Raw genomic sequence first — 22,315 nt, 5'->3', positions numbered from 1 at the left:
ATAATATAGGACATATCCATCAACCTTCACTACCAGGATAGATTATTTTTTCATGTGTAGTAAAAGAAAGTGCCTGAGTAATTCAATTTGCTTAAAACTCAAAGACATTTTGTTATAGGTGATTTTTTCCAGCTGAAAAGTGTTCTAGTAGCTAGTATTTCATATTACAGCGTCCGAGCTTATTTACCTGGATCACTTGGTTGTATATCTTTGGTAGAAAAAAGCATGCCATTCATACCAGTGGGCTGATTGGTTCCATTCATGCTTTAGCAGATTTCACAGAGAATCCTCACAAGGCAGGAAATTCTATTATGTTTCAATGTCCTAAGTAACAAGTACTTACTGAAGTCCTACAGTACATCCTATGGTGCTTTAAAATACTCCGTAGTTTCTACAGGCTAACTCGACTTACCACAGTCCAGAGGCTGCAAATATTTCAGACATGGTATCTTCCAAGTTAAACCAATTTGGACAATGTATATTTCTTACAATATATTTTAAGTATCCACTGCTCTTCCTTTGGAACTAAAAGATGCATCTATCTATGAGAGTAGAATAAAATTAAATCTTTAGAATGCCAATTCAGTCAATCTTTAGAATGCCAATTCAATGGTTAGAATGCCAATGCAGTTGTTAGGTATCTAATACCTAACATAATTTATTATAATATTTGTTTCTTCTCGAAACAATCTTGGGATGCTGGACTACTCTTATTTGCCATACTGTCAGTGGAATGTGATTTGTAGTATCTTTTCTCAATGAATAAACCCATTGCTGAGGTAGAACTTTAAGCAAAATTTAAGTATGATGTTATTTATCAGACCATGCTGGTTTGGGACTACAAAAACTAGTCTCCTCCACAAAATGCAAAGCAACAAATAGCCCTGTCTATCAAGAATAGAAAGGACTACCGGTAACTTGCATTCAATTCATGTGGATCCTCGAATTAAATTTCATTCTCTATCGAACCTACAGCTTTGTCTCGTGGTACCTGACAATATTGTTTTATATTCTGTAATTCACCCTGAGTCTTAGTGAGAAAAGCTGACTATAAATAAACAAACAAATAAATAAATAAATAAATACGTGCTTCAGTGATCATTTGGAAGCATAACATAGCTTATTACTACTATTATAATTATATTATCATTATTATTATTTCTTTCAGAAAAACGAATGGCTGTGTTTGAACTGCCAAACTCAGAGGCTGCTAGAAGGAAGCCTAGGAGACCCTGCTCCAATGCCACTGCCTGCTCCAAAGCAACAGCCAACTGGATCCCCTCGACACCAACCTAGTGGAATTGGTCAGCAACAGAGAGGAGCCCCCCAGCAAGCAACACCCCAGAAACCTGACGCATCGCCCTCTCAGACCAGGCACCTTTCACAAACAAAACAACTCAGGACTTCAGAACAGAGCAAATTACCAACCACTGTCCATGAACAAAAGCCTCCTGCTTCATCAGAAGGAAAGCCACCCTCCAGATTACCTGAACAGCCTCCAAAAGTTTCTGAAAGCCCATTGCCAAAGGGGAAAAGTATAGCCACAAAGCCAGAAGCAGATATTAAAGACAGCACAATAATATATGAATCTCCAAAAATGAGAGAGCAGGAGGTAAGCATCATTCCACAGGACACAATGGTTTATGCTGGGATCCTATTTTCTTGAGTGGACCCAACCAGTCAAAGGGGAGGCAATTTATATCAGTGGTTTTAGCTGGCAGTCAGAATGGAGATAATAGAGATGGGCTACAATCCAACAGACCTCTTTAACACAACTACATGAAATGGCACATTTGTGGTGGGGCTTTTAGGCTTTCTCTCCTTTTACCAAGCAGCAACCCCCCTCTACTCACTGCCCCTGCTTCATTTTAAAAATATCCTTGGGTTTCAGAAGCAATTTGCTATATGGCAATGACAGGTTGCTGCCCAGGGCAGAAAACAATATCTGCACGTCTCTGGATTACAGATAACATTTGTCTAAAAAATATATGGAATTTCCTTTCTTCTTTGATTAATGGAGAAAGCTTTCTTGGGACAACATAGTTTATAGTCTTTGCAATAGTGCAGGGAACTATTTACTGTAGATCTTTTTATAATGCAGTGGCTTAATCCTGATGTAAGAACTGTCTTGCTGGATCAGACCAAGGGCCCATTTAGTTCGGCATCTTGTTTTCCACAGCCGTCAGCCTGATGCGACTGAAAGTTCACAAGCAGAACATTCCACTGTTTATCTCCAGCACTTGAAATTCATATGTATATTGCTTCTGATCATGAAGAATTTACATAGCTGTCATGACTAGACACGTAAATTTCCATGTGGATAATTGTGTTCTGTGGAACATCACAAACAGGGAATAACTTCCCCACCTACCACCCACCAGCAGTGCTCTTTTGGTGTGCAGAGGGAAGGAACTCCCACCCCCACTCCCACAATGACAGCATTCTGCTGGATTCATTTTAATAACCATTCTACATGGCTGCATGGCTGTGGGGAACCTGGGTTGTTTCCAGGGATCTCAGACCTAGCTCTTCAAAAGGGGAACATCTACTTTGGCTCTGAGGCCCTTTCCGCACTGGCGGTTAATGGCACCCTGGGGATGGCAAAAACGCCGTCCCCAGGGAGCCATTCGCACAGAGGGCGCAGCTGCTTCGCAGCCGCGCTGCCCGATCGCGCCGCCCGACCGGAGCGAGGTTTTTGAAAAATGGCGGCTTGGAGCCGCTGTCGTGCGAATGGCAGCGGCTCCAAGGTGCCTTCCCCCCCCCCTCCCACCCTGCACTTACCTTGTCTCCGGCCATCCGGCACGTTGCTGAGGCCTGGGGACACGCCCCCCTGCCCTGCGACACTGGAGCAGTCGCACAGGGCCGGGGGGCGTGTCTCCAGGCCTCGGCGACGTGCCGGACGGCCGGAGACATGCCGGGTCGGCCGGGCAACGACGCTCCGCGGCGCCGTCGTCCCGGCTGTTTTGTGCGAATGGTCCCAGGGGGGTTGGGTCGTCATGGGATGCGCCGACCCAACCGCCAACGACGCCGTGCGGAAACGGCCTTAGTTTCTGCCACCTGAGAGGTAGGAAAAAATGTTGAAGGTAGAAAACAAATTCTGTAGGAAACTAAAGGAAGTGTATTGTTTGAACAGAACTGCTCTCACAGTCTCATACAGTCCCAGAGGCCATTCTTGGACTATCAGGCTATTTGCTTTATAACATTATAAAATTGAAATCACTAAATCCTAATAATGTATTACAGGATGCATTAATTGCTGCCAAAACTGTTTACCATTAAACATTTAAGGTGAGGTTTACAAGGGTGGCTATTCAGTGAGTCCCTTTTTTTCCTTTCTGACCCTGCTGTAATGCTACTGTAATGTTTGGGCTAAACATTGAAACATAGTCCAAAGACCCCTGATTTGTTTTAAGGGTCACTTTATAGGGAGGTGGCTTTTCATCAGATGCCACTGGGAATCAAGTTAGCTACCCTTGAATAATATCTGCACTTGTGAAATCAGCAGATCCTTTTAAATGGTATTTGTTAGTGGGTAGCAATAGAGAGGAAAGGCAGGATGGAGCTCAGTCTCCACAGACATCACAAGCTACGCAGCATTGGGAGACCTCCAAGGGAAGCTCTGCAGAGGAAGACAATAGCAAACAACCTGCTTCTCACATGCCGTGAAACCCCCTTGTTGGAGTCATGTTGGTATGACTTGATGGCACTTACATGGACGGGGTAACAGTGTGTTTTTCAGGAGCTAGCAGAGTTTAATGGGAAAGGCTGAAAGTGCAAGAGTGTTAAGTAGGGTTGTCAACTCCAGACTAGGAAAATCCCAGAGAATTGAGGGTAGAGTCCGGGGATGACAGAATTTGTAGTCGAGAGGGAGCTTGGCAAGGATGGGATGCCTAGAACCCACCCTCTGAAGGCCCCATTTTTCTTCAGGGGAACTGATCTCTACATTCTGGAGATCAGTCATAATTCTGGGAGAACTCCAGGTCCCTCCTAGAGGTTGTCAGCCCTTCTGTTAGGTGCCATCTGCAGTGGCTTACTGTCAGATGCTCCAGCTCTGAAAAATAAAAAAGCAAAGAAAGGTGAAACCAAATGCATAAAGCAGTAACACAAAGCTATCACTAACAGACAAAAACAAGAAAGAAATAGGCAAGAAGTAGTGCTGAAGATGAACCTGCAGTATTCAGCAACAGCACAGTTTAAAGTGTGCTCATTGGACCCTCCAACTATCTCCCAGGGGAGCCTGGGTAATTCCCAGAGGCCATCCTGTGCATTGACATTTCTGCTATTAAAGAAAAAGATTTGTATAAGGTCTCTTGCTGTTGTTTTTAATAGAATGTATTCTAACCGCACATGGACTAATTTCACTTTATTGTAGCTGTAGGCTTCCCTTGTCCCCAGACAGTAAGTTAGGAGTAAGCATTAACATAAAAGACACTTACCACCTGTTCGGCTATGGCTTTGTGGGAATTCTCAATTATACAGAACCATTTTGCTGCCAATATTTTGATTGCATCATTGATTAAAAATAGAATTTTATTTATGGAGCTATCCAGTAAGCTTTCTTGTCTTTATCTCTTTCATTCCCTATGCAAAATTCCCAAGCCCTGGAAAAAAAAACTTGATTGGTTGCTCCCCAAGAATCAGCTGTCTTTTTATGTCCTGTTACTCTTATCATTCTGTCTTGATACCTGAAACACAGGAATTAAGATCTTAAACTTCTTTCCTTTCAGAACATGGAGGCAAGTCCCTTCCTTAACTCTGATTCTAGTTATAGATTCCCCAAGTCCCATGTGAAGATTTCAAAATCTTAGTTCTGCAGGTTGGATTGCAGTTACCACAAAGATTACTGGGGCCCTGGAAATAAGCATAGCACTTAGTTGACTGCAGTATGATTTCTGAATTGCCCTTTTTGGACCATTCACTGCTGCAATGATTCTTTGACCACGTCAGAGGTAGAATTTGTTCTCCAAGCACAATAGCTTTTTTATCAATGTAAGAGAAATTTCCATAAAGTATTTGCATGGGTGTAGCCAAGGGTTTGGGAGTGGCGGTGGAGTGTAAGTCTGCACAGGAACAGAGGCAGTAGGTCCTACTAGAGGTCTGTAAGAGGGAGTGGATCCTCAAGGTCTTTTTATAAAGAGTCTGGCAGCCTTTTCAACCCCTAATTCTGCATTATCAAGTTACTTGAAAAAGTTTATCAATTGCAAGTTGGTGTATTGCATGCTGGAGCTTCAAACTGCCTGCAGTACTGCCAGGATTGCCAAATCTGGGTAGGACTTCCCTCCAAAGTACCACTCAGGTGTTGTTGCCTCCATCTTGCAGAGCAGTACTGAAGTTTCCTTTCTTATATCTAGGCATCCATATCTAGAAAACAAGCTTGCCCCCTCTTCAACATGACATCCCTTCAAATATTTAAACATGGCTACCATGTCACCTCTTAACCTTCTCATTAACTAACCTTTTAATTAACCTTCTTTTAACTAAACATACCCAGCTCCCTAGGTCTCTAAGCCAAAGTAAACTCTTGGTTGCCAAAACTCCAGCCTGGCTTCAAGGTTGGGACCAAAGCAGCCAGCTACCCCATAAGGTAGGCTTAGTTGCTTAACTATTAATGTAGTACCCGGGGGAATCTGTTGAATTTGTACTGAAGCCACAAAAAAGCACAGTAATGCTAGTGATAAGTTTATTTAAACAGAGTGCAATAATATAGACAAAATACACCTTAAGCAATCAAAAAACAAATAACCTCTGTATTCTTAACAGCAGACTGTGGCCCTTTACACACAGCGCAAATAAAATGTCTTGCAGACATTTTAAAAAGAACCATTTTCACTTTTTTTGTCCACATAACACAGACAAAAAAAGTGTTTCCAGGGAAAACAGCTCTTTCCCCCCCCCCCCGCCCCCAACACACACTAGTTCTTTTGTTTTCACTGCAGCTCGTGCCCACCATTTTCTCCAGCTTGTGAGTCTCCCTGCCACCCGCCATTTGGTGAAGATTTCCCTCGGAGGTCCTCTGCTTGCAGATTGTCTGCCCGTGATTTCACTGTATAAAGTACATGAATAAAGTTAGATTGGACTGGCAATCCCTTGCACGTGTCGTTTTTTGTTTTGTTTTGAGGGAGGTATCTTCGAAGTTATGATGACATGTTGTCATAGCTTCAGAGACACCTCCCCTAAAACAAAAAGGGAAAAATGACAAGTACATGGGATCACCAGTCCAAACTAACTTTATTCATGTACTTTATACAGTGAAATCACAGGCAGATGAGCTGCAAGCAGAGGAAACCTCCAAGGATGGGCGCAAGCTGCGGTGAAAATGAAAGTAAGAGCTGTTAAAAGTCAGGCAGGAAAAATAAGACATTTCCTGCTTTCTGCACAGCAATCAGGAAATGTCTTCAACCTGTCTTGAGAAAAAAAGATATCTAGTGTAGCATTTTCTCAAAAGCCCAGGTTGAGCAGAAATAAAATGTCCTGAAGATATCTTTGGGGAAAAGCTTTGCAGAGTTCCCTTGCCAGTTGACGGGGTACCTGGCAACCCTACCCAGCAGTTCAGAAAGTTGCTTGATATTGCTGCTCTAATACTGCTTCTGATTGGCTCCAGAAAATCTCACAATAAATCTAGACACGTAGCTAAAACTAAATAAGTTTATGTAAATATCTTTACGTATGGTCTACAGTTTATTCTTAATTTTTGCTCTTGATTTATGTGCAGAGCTCATAAATTACATGCAGAGCTCAGACGGTTTGCCATCTGGGCTGCCACCAAGCCCCTCTGGACCTGTGGTATGGTTGCCACCTCCATTCTTGGGAAATACCTTGTGATGCCTGGAGAGGATGGAGTTTTGGGGAGAAGAGTTAGGCCAGCCACACGGATTTGCTTGATATGTTTTGTGTTCTAAAAATCATGTACTTAGAACAAATTACATGCTGCATATAGTGGGAGTGATGGGCTAAGGGAATTATCTCATTCTGTGTCAGGTGCTTTACAACAACCACACTAAGTCTGTTTTAAATCTCTCAGCCAGGCAACAGTCCATCTCATGGGAATCTTTGGGGTACAGTGGCTAACTTCTTCTGCAGAATGGTTTTGGGCACACCACCAAACAGCAGACTCTCCCCTATAGTATGTTAACCATTTCCGTGGTTTGGAAAGCATCACCCAATCTAAGCCATGAGTATGCAAATTGGCTCATCACTTGGCAACAGTAATGATATAAAGCTATTTAAAGTAGCCTCTGCTGGAGGACCCAAGAAAAGATGCCATTCCTCAACTTTGTCGGAATCTAATCTGGCACTTGATTTATTTACCTACCAGGAGGTAGTTCCCCTTGTTAGCAATATCACCTCATTCTGAACTGTGTCAAGGATATTTAAATGCTATGGGTTGACCAGGTGTTTGCCATTCTTCTAAATTACAGAACATTTATAATTAGAGCAGCTGGTTTCAGCTTAATCTGAGGGGCTGGGGTTTTTGCTATGTTGTGTTTTGACTAATGTTCTTGGCAATTTCTCTTCCCTTCTTTTTTCCCTTTGATATGTACTGGCAAATATTTGGGCAAGTCAAAAGTAGAGCTCTGCACATAAATCCAATAGCTGCTGGGGGACACAGGCAGTAGAGCATACATTTGTCTCATAGATGTTACAAAATATTTCATTATTAGCTGGCTTAGTGATTTTTACATCAGTATAAATGACATCCAAATGAACAGATTTAAATGTGTTGACTTTGAAAATTGTGCCTATCAATGACTGTCAGCCATAAGAGCTTAAGATGCCTTCTTTATCAGAGTGTCTGTGTGAAGGGCTGAGGTCTGAGGATTAACAATATATGATGCAATTACCATCAGGTCTGTCATGTGGACTGCCAGATAATGTCTGCTTGGTTACTACTGGAATCAGAGATTAGATATACCTTGGTCTGGCCAACAAGGGAATTCTTATATTTGTATATTTATAGTTATTCTAAGAATTGTTCAAAAACTTCAGAATGAACTGTTAAAATGTATTATTGTACAATGTATTGTCAAAGGCTTTCACGGCCGGAATCACTGGGGTGATGTGGTTTCCGGGCTGCATGGCCGTGTTCTAGCAGCATTCTCTCCTGATGTTTTGCCTGCATCTGTGGCTGGCATCTTCAGAGGATCTGATCCTCTGAAGATGCCAGCCACAGATGCAGGCGAAACGTCAGGAGAGAATGCTGCTAGAACACGGCCATGCAGCCCGGAAACCACACAGCACCCTATTATTGTACAGTGCAGGCATTCTTGTGAAACCTTGAGTTTAACAAATTTATGTATTTATTTATTTACTGGATTTATTAAGTGCTCCTCCCAAGTCTGGCTCGGGCCGATGTACAAGCAGAATTACATTACATAAAAACTGTTTCGGCATAAAATACCCATAGTTTAAAAGTCAAAGACAGGACCCAAAATTTGGGTGCTGTGTGGTTTCCGGGCTGTATGGCCGTGTTCTAGCAGCATTCTCTCCTGACGTTTCGCCTGCATCTGTGGCTGGCATCTTCAGAGGATCCTCTGAAGATGCCAGCCACAGATGCAGGCGAAACGTCAGGAGAGAATGCTGCTAGAACACGGCCATACAGCCCGGAAACCACACAGCACCCAAGTGATTCCAGCTGTGAAAGCCTTCGACAGGACCCAAAATAATTAGGTAAAACCACAAAATCCATAAAATCCATAAATGCATCACAATTAGGACAGGGATGCTTCTCAATTGTTGTTCATAATGCACTTTTTGTTTGGACTTCTAAATGTCATGTTTGCAACATGGGAAATAGATATTTTAACATGGTTTGACAATTTGATTTGAATTGTGTGTCTGGGGAACATACTTCCTTGTTCCTATGGTCACATGGAGTCTTTACATATTGTGGGAAGAACTTCCTGTTTGTGTTTGGTGATCTCTGTAACGTGTGAACAGGAAGCCCACATCTGCAAATACCAGGCACACTTTACAGTGTTTTCCACAAATACAAACATGAGTTCAGCTTTTCTTGTAACATGTGAAACTATCTTCATGGATAGTCAATCCCAGTGGCCACTCACCGGAAGGTTAGCATGGCCCACACTCAATACTGAAACATAATTACTATATTTTTACCTCAAAGAACAGAACACACCAGTTAGCATCTTTGGGGGAGGGGGATATCTCTCCCACCTTGGAAAATGTGGGAGGTGATATTTCTGTGAACATTAAAAGCATTATCATTTGAACAGTAATCATGTGGGTTACTGTGCTATCATTGTAGAGATGTGTGAAATTCAGGCAACAAACATGATATATTTCTAACTGATAACTGATCCTCAATACTTGCCTGAATAGATTAGCAACACTTCAATAACAATGTTCATCCTCAATGAAAAATTGACTGTTATTTTCACTAAACTTCAGGCTATGAAAACGGCTAGATCACACAACTTTGGAATTGCTTAGCCTTGGGCAAACCAGATAGCTTTATTTAATGAGGAAGGAACAAGCCAATAAGACAATGTAGTTTAAGCCCTTAGGTTGAGGGCAGGGAGCACAAACTTCTTAATCTGCAAAGCCAGCTGTTTAGATTTTACAAATGTTTTGCCTGTCCATGGGGGCTTGCTGAAATCAGGACCTATCACCAGGTATAAAACATTAATGTCAGGATTGGGAACAGGGGCTATGCTTCAGTATCATTTAATTTTTAAAGAAAAAAATCTAGTTGTATAAGACAAGACTTTTAAAAGGAAACTGCATAAATTACTGTGAATAGCTAATTACACTCAGAGCAATTTTCTAAGAAGCAAATTTTCCTAGCAACAACATGCTGTCATTTGATTGCTGGGAAAAGATAATATTCCCTGCAGCAGAAGTGTTACCTGGAGGAATGACATTTGCAACAATTGAGTAACAACTGTTCATCTATTAGGCTGTCAATTGATTGTCTGGCCCAAGCCCATTCTCATTTTAGTGACACAAGCTTGGCAGGGTGGTAGGTATTTTTAATTAAATGTATAATGTTTCTGTTTACTTGTGTTCATTTTTTAAGGATGCCAGCTTATTGCCCCTCTTATGCTTTAGGATTTCTGACATCAGAATGCTGAGGGACAGAGCACAATGGAGATTGTAAAAATTGTTGTATTCTTATGCACTCTGAGGTTAGAAGCCACCCTCAGGTTATTTTTTTACCTCTTAACCTTTAGTAATTGTTTGTAGTGATTTGGGGGCTTTATAATCTACCTAGAATGTGTGAGGTTTGGTGCATACATGCAGCAAAATGAAGTGGTAGACTTCTAGTTTGACAGTTCTGGTTTTGGAAATTCTAGGAGATTTGGAGATGGTGCCCAGAAAAGGGAGAGTTTAAGCAGGGGGGTAGAATTCAGTGAAGATGTGATGCTGTAGAACCCACCTCCAAACAGAGATGTAGCAAGGGGGGAAAGCGCCTGGTGTACTGGTGCATCCTCCCCCCTGCCCCGGAACGCCCTCACCACACCCCCACAGGGGCACGCGCCCGGTGCGTCACACCCCCTTTCCCTTGGAGCTATGCCTCTGCCTCCAAAGCTGCCATTTTCTCCAAGGGAACTAATCTCTGAGGTCTAGAAATAAGCTCTAATTCTGAGAGAACTCCAGGCCCCATGTGGAAGATGGTAACCCTCTTTGAGATCTCTGAGGTGGCAGAATAGACAGAGCCATTTCAAGTCGCAGGTGAGGAGATCAAATTTTAATGCTTCCCTCAAGTAAAAACTATATGCAAATAAACGTGTAACACATCAAGACAAGACGTGTGCTAGCCTACCTTTTTGCATTCTGTGCTTTTATTTATTTATTTATTATTTATTATTTATTTATTTTTGCTTACTGGGAGATGTTTTAAAAATAAACATTCAGACGTCAAATGCTCCATGTGGAGTCTGAAGTGGTGCAGTCCATTCTGCTGCCTAAGCAGTCTGTCATCTCCTTACCTTTTCAAGCTCCTGCATGTGTAGACCAGGTCCAAGTTGATTATCAGCAGAGAGCAAAGAAGATAAAGTGGGTGAGTTTATTGTTAGGGTGGATTTATTGTTATTTTTTCCTTCTGTGGCCTTGCCCTCCCACCAGTTGCCAGGCAGTGCCTGGAAACCCTATTTATAGCAGATTGTTATTGTGGAATCTAATGGATTTTTTTCCTTTACCTTTGTAGGAATCCAGTAAGCCTTATTCCTCAGACCTGTCCCGTAGCCCCCAAAGCCTGAGTGACACTGGCTACTCATCTGATGGCATCTCCAGCTCCCAGAGTGAGATCACAGGCTTGGTGCAGCAAGAAGGGGAGCAGCTGAATGAAACAGGAATTGTGGAGCAGAGCCCTCCAAGTCCATCTGAACTCACTAAGCTGGAAAGCAGCATGCGCCCCCTATTGGAGTCAAAAGGGTCAACTGATAGGGTGAAAACATACCATGAATTACGAGAAGACCAGAGACAGAGGCCTCGGTCCCTTTCCATCACTCCAGAAGCCTTTGATTCTGATGAGGAGCTTGAAGATATCATGGAAGAAGATGAGGACTCTTTAGAATGGGAGAACCAAAGAGAACAGAGGGACAGCATGGAGTCATCAGGTGAATTTGGCAGCAAGCTGCGCCATGACTATGTGGAGGACAGCAGTGAAGGAGGAGGGTTCTCCCCTGTACAATCTAGGCCGAAAGCCAGAGAGCCCAAAATGACTGACGAAGAGTTCATGAGGAGACAGCTCCTGGAGATGAGTGCAGAAGAAGATAACCTTGAGGAGGAGGAGGAAGAATATGATCGTGTAAAATACAGCATTGCAAAAAAGCCTGACTCTGAAAAAAGCAGAGAGGTTGCTTCAACCAAGAGGCGTTTGCCTCACAGCTCTGGCAGTTTGTATGAGGAAGAGAGTAAAGAGTTGGACAGTACAGAGGGTGATGATATGACTGCGTCTCAGGGAGGTTTGCGACGCTTCAAGACCATTGAGTTAAACAGCACTAACAACTATGGGAGAGACATGGAAATTAGCCAGGAGGCAGATATCAGCCTGGATCGAGAACCTGAACTGGAGATGGAAAGTCTGACAGGCTCCCCAGAAGACAGATCAAGGGGTGAATATTCCTCTACCTTGCCAGCCACGACACCCAGTTACACATCAGGAACCTCTCCCACCTCCATTTCTTCCTTGGAGGAGGACAGTGACAGCAGCCCTAGTCGCAGGCAGAGACTGGAAGAGGTTAAACAGCAGCGGAAAGCCCGGCACCGCTCACATGGTCCTCTGCTTCCAACCATAGAAGATTCTTCTGAGGAAGAGGAGCTGCGTGAGGAAGAGGAGTTGTTGAGAGAGCAGGAAAAAATGCGAGAGGTGGAACAGCAACGCATCCGAAGTACAGCACGCAAAACTAAACGAGATAAAGAAGAACTGAGGGCACAGAGGAGGAGAGAGAGATCCAAAACTCCACCTAGCAATCTCTCTCCCATTGAGGATGCTTCACCCACTGAGGAACTGAGGCAAGCTGCAGAAATGGAAGAGTTACATAGGTCTTCCTGTTCAGAATACTCACCGTCTGTTGACTCAGAAGCAGAGGGATTTGATGTCATTGCCTCCAAGCTGTACAAATCTGGCAGTGAATACAGTCTCCCAACATTTATGTCCCTTTACTCTCCAACAGAAAAAACTTCTAGTTCTGGTTACCCCTCCAGCAAGCCCCTGAAAAGTGCTGAAGAAGCCTATGAAGAGATGATGAGGAAGGCCGAGATGTTCCAAAAGCAGCAACCATCCCAACAAAGTGTCTCCTACAGCAGCACCTTCCAGCAAGTAGGCTATCGTAGTTCAGAAGGCCCAAATAATTTTGAATACCAGTATATAGATGACTATGGCTTTGATAGCCGGAATGTGGATTCCTCTCAGTCTGACTACCAGAATGAACTTTCCAAATCTGGAGCAGTTTATGAAGAAATCCTTCAGACATCGCAGAATATTTCCAGGATGCATCAATCTTCTTCTCTGGATTTGACTCTGGAACAGGAAGTAAAGAAGAAAGGGAGAGAAGACCCTTATCAAGAAAAGCAGTTTTTGAATGCAGAGAGTGCTTATGAAAGTGGTCCACTTACTCCTGGGACAAGTCCTACACAGCTATCTGCCCCTGTCTCCTTTTCATCTACTGAAAGCACTACAGGCAGAATAATCCCTGATGTTCGGGTCACTCAGCATTTTGCAAAAGAGAGTCATGAGCACCCAAAACTTCATAGCTCAGCTACTGCACCCACCTCCGTTTCAAAGAGTATAATAACGCCTTACACATATGCTAAAGGATCTAGCACAGTTACCACTGTTGTTTCCAGTCCTGTAAGTGCGCCAAGAATCTACAGCTCTCCAACTTCTTTAAGTGGCTCAGAGGTGCCATCTGTGTCCACCACTAGCCGAAGTTACACTCAAACAAAAGTGACAGCAAGTTATGGCTCTCAAACAGAAAATATCACCAGAGTCAAGAGTGTTACAGAGATCAGTGGGCCTTCAGCAAGAGAGAAACTGCAAAGTATGACAGAGAGCAAGACAAATGTATCCATGTCAACACCTAAAATGTATTCTTACTTCAAAAGCTCCAGCCCCCCACTTTCCCCTTCCTCTCCTACTCAAAGTCCCATCCATTCTGCTCCAAGAGTTGTGATGCCTTCTAGTGCAGGGGTGGGATCTAAATCAACTGCTGAGTTTTCCACTCAAACACATAGCACAATTATCTCATACGATATCCCCACTACAACGGCTGCATCGACGTCTTCTCCTATGATAGCCCAAGGAACGCAAACACCCCACCGATCGAGCTCACCTCGCCTTTCTCGGCAACAGTCATCACAAGAATCCCCCTTTATGGTCATCACATTAGCATCGGACGTGGCCATTCAAACTAAGCCAATTGGGGTGAGCTCTTCCATTTCACCAGCTTCATCTCCAACTAGGCAGGGCCGTCAGCAAACAGTACACAGTTACAGCCAGACAGTGACCACTGCAGCGCAGCTCCAGCATGAGCAGCTGCAGTCCAGCTACACCAAGACACCATCAGTGCTTGAAAAAGCCTCTGCTTCTAGTGCTGCAATGCAGAAAATGCAAACCACTACTTCTCCCGACAGCATTCCTGGTGTGTACAGCTGGGAAAGTCTGCCTGCAGAGAACATTTCTTTGTGCAGAATCTCATCCATTCCTGGGACATCTAGAGTAGAGCCTGGACCCAGACAGCCTGGCAGTAATATTGTAGATTTGCGGACTGCTATAAAGTCAACTCCAATCATTATAACCGACCAAGGCATGGATCTTACATCCCTAGCTACTGAGAGCAGAAAATATTGTCTCACTATGGACCAGTCATCCAGTCGGCAGTCCACAGCCATCCAGCCCTTGATCATCAATCTCAATGCTCAGGAACAGCCTCATGCAATCATCAGCACGGCCACCACAGTCAGCATCACTGTGGCTTCTTCCATGCTGGTGTCTCAGCCAAAGCAGCCTTCCGTCTATGGAGATCCTTTCCAGAACAGAATGGACTTTGGTCAAGGGACAGGGAGTGCAGTTTGTCTGACGCAAGTCAAGCAGGTAGAGCAAGCAGTTCAGACTGGCCCCTTCAGAGGAACCGTGAGTGGCACTGGCATGGCTGCTTCTGGAGGCCGGCCTGAAGCCGTAGGCCCACAGCCAATGAAATTTGCACGGTATAATTTGCCCAATCAAATGACACCTTTGATGAAAAAAGATGCTCTGATTACTCAGACCAGCAGTGCACAGAATGTTGTTAGTGCCATTCCCAGACCGTTTCCTCAGGATCAAAGCTCAGAAGTATATAGAGGGGTGCCAGTGGAGCTGAAAACGCAGCCTCCTCCCATGCCCCTCGGAAGCAAGAAGTCCCAAGTCATGATGGTGCAGATGGAAGATATAGCAGCAGGCCCTGTAACAAAACTAATCAAAGATGAACCTCCTCCCAATGCCCTTGACCTCACTGGCATGAAGCCTGAAAGCCAAGTGGCATGTTGCGATGTGGTCTACAAGTTTCCATTTGCAGGCAGCTGCACTGGAGCTTTCAATCCTTCTTCCAAGCTGCCAGAAAAAAATGTTGGGGATGGCGCTCACGCTGGCAAACCTAGTGGCCAGTACTATGGAAGCCGAGAACAGGAAGTAGTCGAGGCATATCCCTACCGAGAACAAACAGGACCGGGGGCTAATCCGTATGAAGAACACAGGTTCTACCCGCATGGGCTTTTTGGGAGGCTGTATTCATCCATGTCCGACACCAACCTTTCTGAAATGGGTCTGAACTATTACCCAGTCAAAGGGCAGCAGCCGTTCCACTCCCCTGCTGGAGATTCGGCGGTGGATTTAACAACCATGAAACATTCATACAGCGTCAGCTTTACAGAGGGAAGCTATATGGGACATGGAATGCAATACGGCTCTTTCTCTGACCTCAGGCAGCCCACTGATTTGCTGAGCCATTCATACCCAATACGAAGATACAGCTCAGCCTCTAATATATACTCTGATTATAGGTACTCACCGAGAGCAGACCTGGCTAATTTTCAAGAATCCAGTCTGGCTCATTATAGTGCCACGACAGCTCGTGAAATCAGCCGAATGTGTGCAGCACTCAACTCCATGGACCAGTATGGGGGCAGGCACACAAACAGCCCAGATCTTCTCCAGTATGGACCTAGTGCTATAGGAGCTGGGCCAGGAGGGAGTGGAAGCATCTCCGCTCAGCAGGGTGCCATGAAACCAAACATGATGTACAACCCAAATTTTCCAGAACCTCGCCCAGGGTTTGGAAACCTAGCCCAATACAATCTGTCCAGGATTGCAGCTGTCAGGCAGGTGCTCCCTTCCACAGCCACTGTAAGAGCTGCTGATGGCATGATTTATTCAACTATTAATACACCAATAGCATCAACCCTTCCCATAACCACCCAACCAGCGTCAGTGCTGCGACCTATGCTCCGAGGCCTATACAGACCTTATGCACAGAGCACCATCACACCTGTCCCTCTGGCCAGCTTGACCAGAGTGCCTCTTGTTACCCCAAGGATGCCCCTTGCAGCACAAGGCTTGTATCGCTATCCAGTGCCCAGCAGACTCCCAGCAGTCCCAACAACATCAGTGATGGAGTCCCCAATGTATCTGGGAAAGTCTGCTAGCACCACGGCATCTAGCACCACAGCCACTAGTGTGAGTTCGGCGCCAGCTTCCAAGCCTTCAGCTCCAATGCCTGTTAGTGTGCAAAGGCCCGAGCAAACAGGCACTGTCACTCGGGAAGAGTCGCCCTCGACAACCTCTGGAGCACAAGCTACTTCCAGGGAGCCTAGTCAAGGACCCCCACAGCCACCACAAATACCAGTCCAGAAACAGCAAGTGGAAGTTCCACAATCCAGCAAAGGGGCCACAGAGAGGGAAGAGAAAGAGAAGGAGGACGAGAGGCAGCGGAAGCAGCAAGAACACATCCTCCAGATTGAGAGGGAGAGAGTTGAGATTGAGAAACTGAGACAGCTGAGGCTCCACGAAGAGCTGGAGAGGGAACGTGTGGAGCTGCAGAGGCACAGGGAGAAGGAGCAGATGCTGATGCACCGGGAGATCCAGGAGCTGCAGTCTATAAAGCACCAGGTCCTTCAGCAGCAGCAGGAGGAGCGCCAGGCCCAGTTTGCTCTGCAGCGGGAGCAGCTAGCCCAACAGCGCATGCAGCTGGAGCAGATCCAGCAACTGCAGCAACAGCTGCAGCAGCAGTTAGAGGAACAGAAGAGACAAAAACCCACCTTTCCTCCAGTGTGTGACCAGGCCGGGAGGATTCCTCCCCAGGGTGCATCAGAGGTAGCCGTGGAAATGCAAAGGACCCTGGCTCAAAATGGGCAGTACTGGCCACCCCCAACCCAACCCTTTGTGGCTGCCACAGCTCCGGGGCAAGATGGGCAAGCGCAGCCTCGCTATCCTGGGCTCCAGAGGCCCCTCACCAACTCAGCCTCTGAAATGTCACTGCAGATCGAAGACCAGTGGGAAGCCAGTCGAGGCATTAAGAAGCGTAACTCTATGCCACGTCTTCGGGATGCATATGACAAGGAGCCTGGCCATGAGCCATATGTTGTGAAGAAGATTACAGACAGCAGCGTACAGACGGATGAGGAGGATGGTGAAGAGCGCTTCTATGCATCCCGGCGGCGCCGTACGCGGCGCAGCACTGATTGTAGTGTTCAGACAGATGAGGAAGATAATGCCGAGTGGGAACAGCCAGTGCGGCGGCGGCGCTCCCGTTTCACCCGACATTCAGACTCCAGTGCAGAAAGCAAACAAGACTCCTCCACAAAAGGCATGGCCAGCATCGCGATCCAAACCATCAGTGACTGTTCTGTGCAAACTGAACCCGACCAGCTCCACAGAGTGTCACCCTCCATCCACATCACCACTCCTGACCCCAAGGTGGAGATAGTGAAGTACATCTCTGCCCCTGAGAAGACCCAGCGAGGAGAGAGCCTGGCCTGCCAGACGGAGCCAGAAGCTCATCCCCAGCCAGGCATTGTGGTCCCTCAACTCACCGTGCCTACAACAATTACGCCTTACTCCTCCAACATCCAGATTGTAAGCACAGGTCCCCTGGATCCACATATAATCCGACAGCAAGCACTAGTGAAGAAAAAGCCTGACCCATTGGAAATTGGATACCAGTCCCACCTGCCTACAGATTCTTTGTCTCAACTGGTTTCTCGCCAGCCTCCCAAATCACCCCAGGTTCTCTATTCCCCAGTCTCTCCCATCTCCACTCATCGACTGCTGGAGTCATCATTCACAACCAGTGAAAGGCTCAACAAAGCCCATGTGACCCCACAGAAGCACTTCACAGCTGAGACTGTCCAGCGTCAGCAAACTCTCCCTCGGCCAATCAAAACCATGCAGAGATCCTTATCTGATCCCAAGCCCATCAGCCCAACATCAGAGGAGTCTGCAAAGGATAGGTTCGCCTTGTATCAGCATACGTTGCTTGCTGGAAGCCAGGTAAGACTGTTTCTTGTCTAACAATTGAGGTGGATCTGATAGAATCTCTACCATTCCTTTTAAGAGACCCTAAGCTCCCTCCGCCTAGGCCTGCCTGGTGGGTGTGACCACATGGTAACTATGTGTTACCATCTGAGCTAGAATGTATGACTCAGGAGGAAGGAGAGTTGCTTTTGATGGCGCAAGAAAACAGGCATAATGAAGGATCACAGCAGGTTCTTCTCTCACAGTATAAACCCAGCTTCACAATTTGCCTTATTCAGATACAGGCATGCAAGTCAAATACTGCGTCACCTTTGCCCTCTCCGCTTTTACTTCAAATTAAGTAGACAGTCCACACTTCCTTTTCAACCAAAGAAGTTCTCCACCCCCATCACCACCACCCTCCCCACACACGCATACACTTTAAAGAGCAGTTCTAAAACTGCTTTGGAGCTTAGGGACTGAAGGAGCATGAGCACTAACCATAGGTACAGAGCATCAGCAGCTTTTATTCAACATGTTGAAAAGTGCAGAAACAATTTATTCAGAACTCAGCTTAAGACATCAAAATGTGTATTTTCAGATTGGCGAAGACTCGCCTAAAATGTGGCCCTATCATCAGCTTTTGAGAATATATATTTTATTGTATGTTATTATATTGTTTATTTTTAAAAGGTTGCATTCTCAGTCATATTAAGCACAGCTACCTCTTGTGATCCTAGTATATTAAAATGCTGGCGGGGCGGGGGGGGGGGGAATTAGCCAGGCATCCTAAAGGTCTCAGAGAATCATCCCACCTTATTCCTGTGGCACTGCAGTTAATGTCCTGGAGTTTAGGAGTCCAGTGTAATTTTGAATTGAACGGCATCCTTACTGATTTTGTCATAAGAGGTGTGCAGTGGGATTCCATAGTTCAGGAAGTCCCACTCGCTTGTACTTTTATGAGACTTCTGCCATCAGTCAGTAGAGATAATTAAGCACTTTTTCCAGTTCAAGTGAATTGTGTTTGCCCCATTACATCACTCTCTTTTGTTTCCTTAATACATGTTTATAATCTGTTGTATGTGAACCATCAAATATTGAATGCAACCAAGTTCTAAACAGTAAATCAAAGTGATGCCTCATCTTCAACTTCTCAACAACTCCATGAAGGAACCAAAGTGGAGCAAAGTTTTAGTCTCTGCCATGCCATCTAGTGGTAATGAAGTAAAAATATCCACATGGGTCTCTGATTAAGATGCATTGTTAAATTGCTTCAAAATTCCCAAAAGGCATCTCAGAGGAACTTTCCCTTTCATTAGTCCACACAAAAACAGGATGTCCATTTGGGAATTGTCATGAGCTGTTCAAGTGACAACAAAGCAGCGGGAAACATTTCTACCTTCCCCCAAATGAATATTGACTCACCCTCCTCAGTGATTTATTTTTTTACGGATCTCAGAAACCCTTTATCTGTATGCGTAGGCTGACTCTGGGGGACAGAAGATCTTACCTGGGTGACTTTGCATGTTCCCAGTGCCTTGCTTAAATGGGGCCACTGTGCATGCAAAGTGTGTACATAGCTAATTTGTGCAAGACTTGCTTCTGCTACACATTTCCAGGATTCTAGTGTTCTTTAGGTAAGAAAAACCTTACCTCAATTTATCTGACAGGAATGCCCAGCCTTTAGGGGCACCTTTCGGATTTCCCGAATGGTCTAAAATTTCCGCTATGTCTCTGTGGCCCTTGTGGTTGCTAATTTGGTCTCCTTCCTTCCCTGGGTATTCTGAGGAGGGAGCAGTGGGAGCGAAAGGTGCCCCTAAAGGCTGGGCGTTCCTGACAGAAAAATCAAGGTAAGGTTTTTCTTTTATTTTTGGTCTCAATCAGGATATGGTCTAATTCCCCTCCAAAAAGATTTTCACCCTGAAAAGTGTATCCTGACACTACCGTTTTGGAATGGGTGTCCGCCTGCCAGGAACACAGCCATACATTGAGTCTGGTAGCAACAGAAGATACCATGGACCGGGCAGCCATGGTGAGGGCATCCAGCGTGGAATCTGCTAGGAAAGACGCACCTAGGAGGATTCTGTCAATACCCTTCCTAACACCTCTCTTTTCAGGGATAAAATTTCAATCACCCTTTTTAACCACAAAATCAGAATCCTGGCAAATGTAGCCAAAGGAATTAGAGATTTCATAGACATCGCCAACCACTCATTAGCTGTCTTGAGTGTTAGTTCAGATCTTCTATCTTGAGGGTCTTTAAAGGAACCCAGTGGCATAGCTACAAGGGGGGCATTTGCTCCAGGTGACACCATTGTAGGTCACATGGGGGCATAAAATGTCCCCCACATGGCCACACACCACTGCCAGGCTGAGCATAAGTGTTCCAGATGCCCAGGCTAAACTGGCTCTGTATGTTAATAAAGGCAGTCTTTTAGCAGGCAGGTCCTGCCTTTGGGCTATCTTTTAAGTTATGGTGAGCATTTTTAAAATTATGATTTTTACCTGTAATGTAGGGTTAACATGTTGTTGTTGTCTTGAGCCCTTTTGGGATGGACAAGGTATAAAACTAAACATAAAAATGAATTAAAATTTTTTAACAGCATACCCATGAGCCTTTGCTAAATATGCAAAATACTAATTTGCATATTTAGCAAAGGATCATGGGTATGCTGTTAAAAAAATTAATTCCTGGTCCCTGAGTGGGTGAAGGAAGCCCTGGCCATCGCAGCTCTGGTCACTTCAGCAGTGGACTGAGTGAAGTTCTCCCTAGTAGGAGAAAAAGAACCATCAGCCATCTTATTTACTTTGCGCCAAGAATCGTCTGACAAAATGGCACCTGCTAAGGAAAAAGAACCATCAGCCATCTTAGTTACTTTGTGCCAAGAATTGTCTGACAAAACGTTATCGTTTCTCTTCAGGGATGTTGTCCCGAGACAAAGAGGAGCGAGTAGGGGGAGACAAGAGACAACTGCGGAAGCAGGATAGGTCTCAGTTTAAACGAAAGGTTGTGGAGCACTTGAAAAGCCTTGCACTCCTAATAGAAGCAGGAATGAAACTGGAAGGAAGAGGAGTGGAGGATAGCAAGGGAAGTGACAAAGTTTCAGTTCCTGCCTCCTAAAGATAGAGGAGAGGAACTCCCATGTGAGATGTGCTCCACCTCCAGGAGAATGCACCATTGGCTTATTGGGCTCCCTCCTCCCCTCCTACGGGCATTTCTCCTTCTATTTTCCATGGTTAGCTCTAATTATACTGTGCCATTGCATGTAAATCAACACTGGTTATCACTAAGCAGGACTGCTCCAAGCCGGGGGGGGGGGGTTGCCATCAAGTAACAGTTGACTTGTGGCAACCCCCATAAGGCAAGAGATGTTCAGAGGTACTTTGCCATCACCTGCCTCATGTCATACCCCGGTGTTCCTTGATTGTCTCCCACCCAAACACTTACCTGGATTGACCCTGCTTAGCTTCTCAGATCTGATGAGATCAGGTTAGCCTGGGCTATCCAGGTCAGGCTAACTAGTTCTTCCTTAATGGGAAACTATGGTTATAGCATGCCATGGAAGAAGGGGAGAATGCATGCAAAAAGGAAGGAGGAAATGGAAGAGCCCTGTGGCCAGCATTTGGAAGCTGGGGTATACAGTGTCTGAACTGAGCCTATATATGCAGTCAGAACTGTGACAAAATAATGGCTTATATGCTACACATATGCTATATGCTACAGTACAGAAATATGGTGATGCTTGAAATATGAGCCAATTACAGATCCTGTAGATTACAGAGCCAATTACAGAGCCAATTATAGATCCTGTAGAAGATTCTCCAAATATAAATTTTCTGTGTTTAAACCATATTTGGCTTTTGCAAATATTCCTCAGCCTAGTTAGAGAGCTGCTTTGTTATTCACTAATCATGTGATTCTTTGGTAGATTTGTTAGTAAAGGAGAGTGGCTTGTTTTTGTGATGCAATGGCATAATGTATTAATATCAATATTCCCCCTCCCCCATCACAATCTGTGGAAGATATTCCTCAGTGCAACAGAAACTGAGAGATTAAGTTGAATAAATACCTTGTTGCAGACACATAGTCAATGTTTTATCATTTCCTTAGCATATCTACTGTTCACCTATCTGAACAATCAGCACTTCATGCTGTTTTTTTTTAAGCCTTATTATGGTAGAATGTCCTGAGGTGCACTTGGATGTTTCAATTTGATTAACTTTCCAGCAATGAATATTTTAAAAGGCTGGCTTCACATTACCGCTGTAGAATGTTCTTGCACAACTGGACCTGTTTGTTGGATTGATGATTTTGCCAAAAGGATTTGCATTTTAACTGAAGTGAGCAGATCATATGAGAATGAG

The 22,315-nt window shown here is 44.8% G+C and overlaps 1 protein-coding gene across 1 annotated transcript in view; it reads left to right on the top strand.

The window, feature by feature from the left end:
• The window catches only part of BSN (bassoon presynaptic cytomatrix protein), a 279,004-nt gene that overhangs the window by 230,214 nt on the left and 26,475 nt on the right, over positions 1 to 22,315 (top strand). Inside the window, exons 4-5 of the mRNA XM_048489848.1 lie at positions 1,169 to 1,612; positions 11,168 to 17,986. Coding sequence (XP_048345805.1) covers positions 1,169 to 1,612; positions 11,168 to 17,986 — 7,263 coding nt within the window. The remainder of the gene's footprint in view (positions 1 to 1,168; positions 1,613 to 11,167; positions 17,987 to 22,315) is intronic.

This window comes from Sphaerodactylus townsendi, linkage group LG03 (assembly GCF_021028975.2).
Source record: "Sphaerodactylus townsendi isolate TG3544 linkage group LG03, MPM_Stown_v2.3, whole genome shotgun sequence".
Classification (NCBI taxonomy): Eukaryota; Metazoa; Chordata; class Lepidosauria; order Squamata; family Sphaerodactylidae; genus Sphaerodactylus; species Sphaerodactylus townsendi.
Note: the sequence above shows the minus strand (reverse complement) of the source record. Positions and strands in the feature narration are given on the sequence as shown.